This window comes from Nestor notabilis, unplaced genomic scaffold (assembly GCF_000696875.1).
Source record: "Nestor notabilis isolate BGI_N333 unplaced genomic scaffold, ASM69687v1 scaffold22, whole genome shotgun sequence".
Taxonomy (NCBI): domain Eukaryota; kingdom Metazoa; phylum Chordata; class Aves; order Psittaciformes; family Psittacidae; genus Nestor; species Nestor notabilis.
In genome coordinates, this window is record NW_009918501.1 from 14096 (window position 1) to 22617 (window position 8522).

General features: G+C 40.3%; 1 protein-coding gene across 1 annotated transcript in view; it reads right to left on the minus strand.

Moving 5' to 3' along the window:
• Positions 1-3035: 3035 nt before the first annotated feature.
• The window catches only part of ZNF318 (zinc finger protein 318), a 20994-nt gene continuing 15507 nt past the window's right edge, over positions 3036-8522 (minus strand). Inside the window, exons 7-9 of the mRNA XM_010009728.1 lie at positions 8077-8176; positions 6910-7028; positions 3036-6479 (exon numbers count right to left, since the gene is read on the minus strand). Of these exons, the coding sequence (XP_010008030.1) occupies positions 3036-6479; positions 6910-7028; positions 8077-8176 (3663 nt within the window). The remainder of the gene's footprint in view (positions 6480-6909; positions 7029-8076; positions 8177-8522) is intronic.

The window sequence follows — 8522 nt, forward strand, 5'->3', positions numbered from 1 at the left end:
GTCCTTTGAATATACACGTATTTATGCCTGGTTTGAAGTAGCGTCAAGAAAGATTCAAACTGGGCTTACTTCCTCCCTATCAGCAGCTTTCTAAAAACCAGAAGAAAGATAACTTCTTGTGCCTTGTGCAGCTTTTAAAGAACTAGGTTGGGAAGGAGAGCTTATACTGTATTGCACGATTCAAACACACGAGTGTATCCCCTCCATTAACTCACCCCTCCTCCTGAGGATCTGGAGTCAAGAGTCCAAGGCCAGCCTAGAACTTAAGGCTTCCCAGTCAGTGCACTATGCTACAGCTCTGCCAGCACAGGGGACCAGTACAGTGGATTAATCATTTACTGCATGCCTCTGGAAACCACAGTAAAAAAAAAAAAAAAAAATAAATAAGAAAGAAAGAAAGAAAGAATACATAAATAAAAATACACGCCATTTCATGAAACTGCAAGACAGTGTTAAAGCCTGCCTTTGCCATCTACACCACCTGCTTTGTTCTTGTCCATTCCAGCAGTTCAAGGAGCACCTTTCACTCCCATCTCAAAAACCAACCAAATTAATCTTTCTTCCTGTGTGAATAGAGCACCCTACTCCACTTACGGATAGACAAACAATTATTGGAATAAAGGGTGCAAAGAGAAGTACTATTTAATTTGTACCATAGGAAGGTCCTGCTTCTGGAAAGCTCAAGACAAGTATTGGGTAACAACTCTGTTTCTCATTTGCAAAGCGCTTGCTTTCTCTTGATGCTAGTGGCTGTCTATCCATGGCCAGCCAGGTTCAGCATGGCCACCACTTCTACCACTTGTAAAAGCAACGGCAGGAGAGTAGATAACAAGGATATTGGATTTCAACTGATGTCCTTTCCTCCAAAATAAAGTTAATCATGAGCATCTCCCACACTGGTAGCACAGCGTTGAAAAAGGTTGACTGAAGAAGACAATTGTCCAAGTTATTCCATTTGCTGTTGCATGCACCGAGACCTTCATGAAAACAATCTGCAAAAGGAAACTAACCAGAAAGCATGTCTGTATTCCAAAACAGTACGAACTGTGGAAAAATTCAGTGTTCCCTTTAATAACTCCCTTCCCTGCACTCATAGCCCTCTATACAAGGCAGGCAAGATAATCAGTTCCCCTCTTCCTCTGTGGATTTACAAGGGACCAGGCACTTAACTGAAGAAATTCGAGAGAAAATGGGGGAAGGAAATTTGACTGTCAAATGTATACAAATAAACTCGGATAGCTAATTAAAAAAAAAAAAAAAAACACAAAAAAAACCCCCAGAAAATTGAGATCCACTACAATGGACTTTTTTATAAACCAGGATTTAAGCAATCTCTACTCATCACCCAACTCCATTTTAAAAGTTTCAAAGCATGTCAAACCATGCCTTCTTTAGTTTTGAAAGCAAATAGCTCTTTGAAGAAAGTAGGGCAATGATAACAACAAAGACATCTTATATTCAATGCATTAACTGCTTAACATCACAAAAACAGCTCAGAGAGCCTTCCTCAAAACCCCCTTCCCTTCTTAATTACCTTTTTTTGGTGACATTTATACTAGTTTTCCAAATTCAGCTTAGACAGTTCTCTCATTTCCAGTATGAAAACCACCATGACGACTCTGAAAAGATGTTTCATACCTTCTTCACATACAGTCACAGAATTGGAAGAAAAATTGGTGATTTTTGCCCCTCTGAAGGTCCACATGCCGGTAGTAATTACAGAAGTATGAACTCTGCTTGGGTTCCCCCCCAGTGCCCTGCCTCGAGCTTTACATAGGGCTCAGGACTTCAAACAAACTTCCACTGATGATGTTGACAGTAGTTCTTCCATTGACTTCAGCTGGGAATAGATCAGTCTTTACTGAGCAGGCTAACTGTTGAATATCTTCATCATCTACCATTTCTCAATTTTATCAGTTACTACAGGAGTTAGGAATTAATTGAAATAAAACACTGTCCTTAAGAAAAGAAAGAAGAAAATCAGGAAGAAAGACTTGTTGACCACCATATGTTTATTTTTAAAACAATTTACAAATAAAAATGTTATATTTATCCAAGCAAACACATTTAATACTTTAGTCTTTAACAAGCTATACAAATGAGAACCATCACACTAGAGCTTTTGATAGCTCAAGGACCATTCAAGGTAGGCATGCATGTGTCTGTATCACATGAAGCGAGTCCAATTCCTGACACCAGGCTTCTGGTCTTCTGCTTCTTCAGAGCTGGTCAGCTGCTAAATGATTTAACACAAATAGTTACTGGATCACAATACAATGAAAGAAAGCCCATTTCAAATCATGTAAGTGACCTCAATATGTCTGGTCCAGGTGTCAGGCCACAGAGCCTTACCGATTAGTCTTCTTCTCCAAAAGCCAGGTGGACAGATTTTCTCCCCTTGCTTTAGTGCTGTGGTATCCATACATGTGCTTATACAATACAATGAAGCAGCTTAAGTACAGATGTAATACAACAGTAATTACAAATCACAGAGACAGATAAACAAACAAAACCAACTCTAATCACATTCTTGCATTTCAAACAACTAAAGTAAACAAAACCATGCATTACAGCTTAAAGAAATTTTCAGTTTTAGCTCTTCTGCAAGTCTCCATTTCCTCAAGTTCTAAATTGCTGTTCTTGAGCTTGTCCCAGTGGCTGGGCTACTCAGTGCTACTGACACAAACAGGGTGAGCTGGAAATCATCCAAAAATGGTCAAAGAATAAAAGCCCCCAAAATAAACAAAGAAGACGCACGCATTATAAACGACAGATTCCATTTTAATAGCAGAGTGTAGAAAAAAAATTGGCAAAAAAATTCACATGAAAAAACATTTTACACAATTAATTATGTACAGAATAAAGTATGTGTGGGGTTTCTGATGATGTACGTTTCCCTTTAGTCAAGTCCTACCACAGGATGCAAAATACACCCAAACCCCCCAGCTGGAACAAAAAAAAAAAAAACCCAAACAAAAAACATATACATAATCCCAGCTCTGGCTCCTCAAATATTGGGACTGGCTGGGTTCACTTCAACCCACTGGGCTTTCTGCTAAGTTTTCAGCTAAGCTTTCAGTGACTCCTGACTTTGTTGTAGCTTCCAAACTACTGTCAGCAGTTTCTGTTTGCTCAGTCTTCGTGCTCAGGATGGTGCATACTCCCTTGCCTCCTGAGCCACCCTCCTTCCCATGTGTTTCTCTGAGCCCAGGAAGGAAAGTTTCCATGCACCCAGAAGCCTGACTCTCTGCGCTGCCCCCGTCACAACTCAGTGACGGCATTTCGACAGTGCCACCTTTGCTCTCCTCCACTTGCGGAAGGATCTCAGACGTGGGAGAAATGCTCTGCATTTCTAGAACTGGCATGACCGCTTCTGTAGTGTCACTATTTGAGGACTGCAATCCAAGCTGCGGCATAACTGTTTCAGAAATCCGTGTGCAAAATTTATCTTCCCGACTAGCAGAACTCAGTGTAGCAAGATCAGTAATCTCTGTTTCACCCACTGTTTTTTCACTGCCTAGCTTCTTAAGTTTACTGGACTCCAGCCTAATGGATGCAATAGTTTCTAGTTTTGAGACTTCTTTGATAGTCTCATTTAAAAATCCTGTTGTAAGGATGCTGAAGCATTCGTGTTTTACCTTTGTATCTCCCGAACTGAAATCAGCGCTTTTGAGCTCCAGCTCTGCTTTCTGGGAGGGAGACTCATTGTTTTTCATATCATCTGATGTCAAAGAAACTTTCTTGCTATCCACATGAACATTTGCAGAGAGACTTTCAGATTGCTCAGTGTTCAATCCTGAGTGAGTGGAATTCGGATGGAAGTCATAGGCTGCTGAGGTTCTTACGACCTCATGCTTTGTTTCTGGGGTGCAGACAGCTTCTTCTGAAAGATGCTCCCGATGGAAATCTGCTGATAAAGCAACTACTGACTCTTGGACAAGTTCAGAGTGAGCCTTAGAAAAGCCTCCAGTCCCTACTTTTTTTGAACCTCTTTTGATAAAAACATTATCTAATGTTGCATCAGATCCAGTGTTTCCTAATGATTTTTTTTCAACTTCAACTACTAATTCTACACTGGATCTGAGTTCAACAATATTTGCAGAGCTGGCGTTGACTAACCATGTAACTTCCTGCCTTTGGCTTTGGTTATCTAACACTGCATGGCCTGAAGGTTCAGGCTGAACTTTTTCTTGAGCTTCTGATATGCTACTTCTAGTTTCTGTGTTGGTGAGACATCTGTCTGGCTGTGCCTCTGTCAATTCTGAAGCACCAATTTCATTAGAACTAGTTTTTACTTCTACATTCGGAGTATCTGATAGATCCCAGCTACTTTCAGAACAAGAACAGGTTGTGATGACCTGTTCTTCTCCATTACTAGTTCTGGAAGTGTGCCATTCACCAGGACTTCCTGTCAATTCTGAAATCTTACTTTGGGTTTCTGAAAATTGGGGAGCTTTGCCAAAGGCGCCTGGATGAGATACTTCCAAAGCTGTACTTTTCAGTTTTACATCTTTTAAGGAGGCATCAATAGAATTCTGCCCTGCCATTACTGCTACTAAAGCTTTTTCTTTTGAAGTGTTTTGAGAATTACAGAGCAAGCCTGGACTATCAGTTTCTGAGTGAGTTCTACAGTTAGCACTTGATTTTTCCTCTATTAAATGGGAGTTTCCCAAATTCTGAATTTTATTCTGTGTTTCAGTTAACAAAGTCTTTGGGTGTAAGCTAAGCTCAGGCTTTACCTCTTTTACTTCCCAGTCTTTCATCTCTATATCCTTCTCCAATGTACCAGGAACATTTGTGTTAGTAACTGAAGTTTTATTTGCATCTTCCTGTCGTGCTTTCTCTTGGACTTCTGTTTTCTGCAGATCACAGTATTCCTGACTGCCTACCTGCTCTCTGCCTCTAATATCCGCAAGTCCCATTTCTGCATGTATCTGGAAACCAGAAGCAGTTTTTGTTTCTGGCCATTCTGTGACTGACATTTCTGATAGCTGAGGGTGAAGTGTTTTCTTGTTCATTTCAGCCGGATTCTCACTGAGAGCCCAGTGCCCTGTTACTTGATTATTACAATGTGAGGAATCTTCTTTCAATTTGTTGCGAACATCTGTTGAAAGAAGAGTCTGAAATTTTTGGCCTACATCTTTCTGAATACCATTTTCAATGTCAGGGCTCATGTCATTATGAAGTATTAAGGTCTCCTGAATATGAGTTTTCCCCAGTTCTGAGCTTTTGTCAGCTGAGTGGACTTGGCTAACTTCAGTAGCCACATTCTGAGAATCCTCTTTCAAGGAGGATGAGCTATTATTTGTCTTAAGGTTTGCAGATATATCTGCAGGTTTTGTTAGGTTACCGTTTTCTCCATTTGGAAGTGCAGAAGTGGCAAGCTTGCTGTCAGACGAACCCTTTCCACCACTACTGTAAAAAATATCATAGAGATCTTTAGCATTGGCTGTGGCCAAGCAAGAGTTTCGTTTCTCTACTTTTTTTGCCTGTTCACTGAAAGCAGTTGAAGGTGGTGGTGGAGGGGGTCTCACAGGCATCGCCAGCATTGTCTGTTCACTTTCAGACACACCTGGAGCAACTTCATCTGCAGGAATGACAGCTGTCTGCTGGACTGCTATTGGAGGAGGGGGTGGAGGCGGTACATCCGAAGTCTGAGAAGATTCACTTTTCTCTGCTGCTTTCAAATCCTCCTCTGCCCCTTTTAAAATTACTTCTTCTCCTCCAAAAGCTTTTGAGATGATATCTGGGGGAAGCAGAAGGTCTGCGTTAGTTTCTTTTACCACAGGCAGTGGTTTGGTGGTAGCTCCAGAGGATTTTATGGATAAAAAGGTGTTCAAAGGTGCTGGTTTGCTAACTGTTGCAGTAGTAGACTTCCTGAAAATCATGGTGGGGACTGGTAGATTGGGTAGAATTTTTGCTGGTGTTGATGTGACAACAACTGGTGTCCATGGGCTGGTGTGTGGAATGACAGTTTTACCAGACAGCTTGATTTCAATGGGCTTGACATGGAGTTTCCCAGACTGACACTTGTTCTCCTCTTTGTTTCCTTCCGTACTCTCCTCCTTTGGAATAGCTCCTGCTGGGGTTTTATCGTCTCTCTCAGTCTTTTTCCAGCTGAATTTCCCAAAGGAAGTCTGGCTTGGCGATTCCTTTTTAGATTCCTCTTTCTTTTCTTCTTTTTTCTCCTCCTTCTTCTCTTCCTTCTTCAGCTTAAGCTTGATACCCATTTTTCTCCCAGAAGAATCTATTTTGCCTTGAGTTTCACTAGTCCCTTCTCCAAGCTCCGGGATACTCTTTGTTTCCTCTTTCTTTATTATTTTTGGTTTCTTCTCATCCTTCTCCTCTTTCTGTTTCTCGACTAGTTTCCGTTTCAGCTCGTTCTGCCGCCTGCGCTCTGTTTCCAGAACTACAGCCAATCCAGCCTGACGGTCTAGATTTCTTCTCTCTTCATATAGCGGGTTTTCATCTATGTATTTCTGTGGAAATAAATGACACAACTTTAGCCACTGTTTCAGTGAAAACTAAATAAATATTTTCAGCTCTGTAACATTGTTCATTAAGTGCCATCTCAACACTGTGACAGTAGAGAACTTCTTCCTACCAGGAAACTGAGATGCTACAAACTCCACATTCTATAATTTAATGTGAACTGAGTGGCAGCAGTGCTGTCACTTTACAGAAGAATTTGAAAATCAACACTGGGACTTAAACACCATTTCAACCTCATGCAGATGAAAGATTAGCCTCTATATAGTGGGAAGTTCTGCTTGTTTAGTTCAGCAGAATGTAGTGAAGATAACCCAATACGTATATTCCAAGGAATCAAGTGCCATTCTTCAGTAAAGGAAGACAGAACAAGTAGAAGCTAGCATGAGAAGCTACACTCCTGGTGCACCAGCTACCAACCTTGTATTTCTCATTGTGGGGATGACTTTTCACATGCTGCTCTGCTGAGATCTGATCTCCAAAAAATTCATGACAGAGCTGGCAATAATATCCAGTGATAGGAATCAGAAACTCAGAGCCTGAAAGGCCAAAGAAAACGATCAGAGATACAAAACTTAACAAATGCCAAGCTCTTAACAAAGCCGGATAAACGTATCAAAGAACGAGAGCAAAACCTCCAGCTATGTTCCTTTTGGAAAAATTAATGCTGCTCTTCTTATGTTTACATGCTCTTCTTATACTTACACCACTGCCAGGAGCAAACACATAAAGTGAAGAATTACTATTGATTACTATGATTCAAAAAATTATTTCAGAGCTATCCAACCTATTAAGGCTATCCCCTATTCAAGTAGGTTAACATTTCCAACAGTTTTCATCTATTTTCCATCTTTGTGGTATAGTCTGTTCAAATACTAAACACCTGCTTAAACCTAATTTATAAAAAGAACATGAGTATTTTTACTGAAGTTCTGCAAGACTTCATCCCTGTGCCTACAGAACCAGTTGCAGTCATCTAACACACTGCAGATTCCTGTTTACCAGGCACTACTAAAGTATGTAACATTAGTCAACTGAGATTGTTCACTGGCAGGCTTATCTAGACATTCAGATTTTATACAAGTTTTCAAATCACTTCCAGCCCCCTCCACATGGCTTTCTCAGATTCTCTGTATCCACATTCTATCAGGTACTCATCAGTGTTTTTCAGGGAGAACTGTACTAAAAATGTATTGAATGAAAAAGTCTGTTGCAAGACTGTGTGGACTACTGCAACAGATGCGCCTAAATACAGCAAGCTCTTGTGGTCATGTTCTGAATTCTAGCATGTTGGCAAAAATCACTTCAGAACTACAACGGAGAAAGAAAAAGTCACCTGGCATTCAAAACAAAAAACTAAACTCCACAAAGAAAAGAAGGACACATGCTATATTTTCCTACACTTTTGCTTCATGACCTTTTGCACAAGAACAACCAGGAAATTAAATAATTTGCATTTTACCTAATAATACAGTATTTGTATGTGCTCCTATAACAAGAAGAGTTTTGAAATTCCTTTCTCTGAGCAACTGGAATCTGATGGAGGGTTAAGGGAGATGATGCCCAAGTTAAAAAAAATTAACATACCTTTGGCAGGAACAGTTATCTTATCAATGCGTTTTATGGAGTCTTGTTTGGTCTCACTCTGGGTCTTCGAAGCCCAAGGTCTGTTGTAAGGATCCAGCGTCTATTTGCACAGTGACAGAGGTATACAGGCTCATACATTACACTAGCAAGGCAAGTACACTTGTCTTTTTCCTTTTTAACATTCTTTCAGAACACTGAACATTAAAATCAACATGCAAATATTTACAGGAACTATGTCTTCCTCTCTTTCCCCTCCTATTTTTGCAATTTATAATGAGAAAATAACCTGTGAAAAGGGTAAAGTGTAAATGATAGCAAAGAACAAGTAAACATAAGGAACACAAATATCAATCACTAGTTCCTGAGCAAACTGGATACAGGCCCCATTTACACTAGCTGGAACACACCAGTAGTTGTACAAACTGCTAAATCTGGCATTAGGGAAA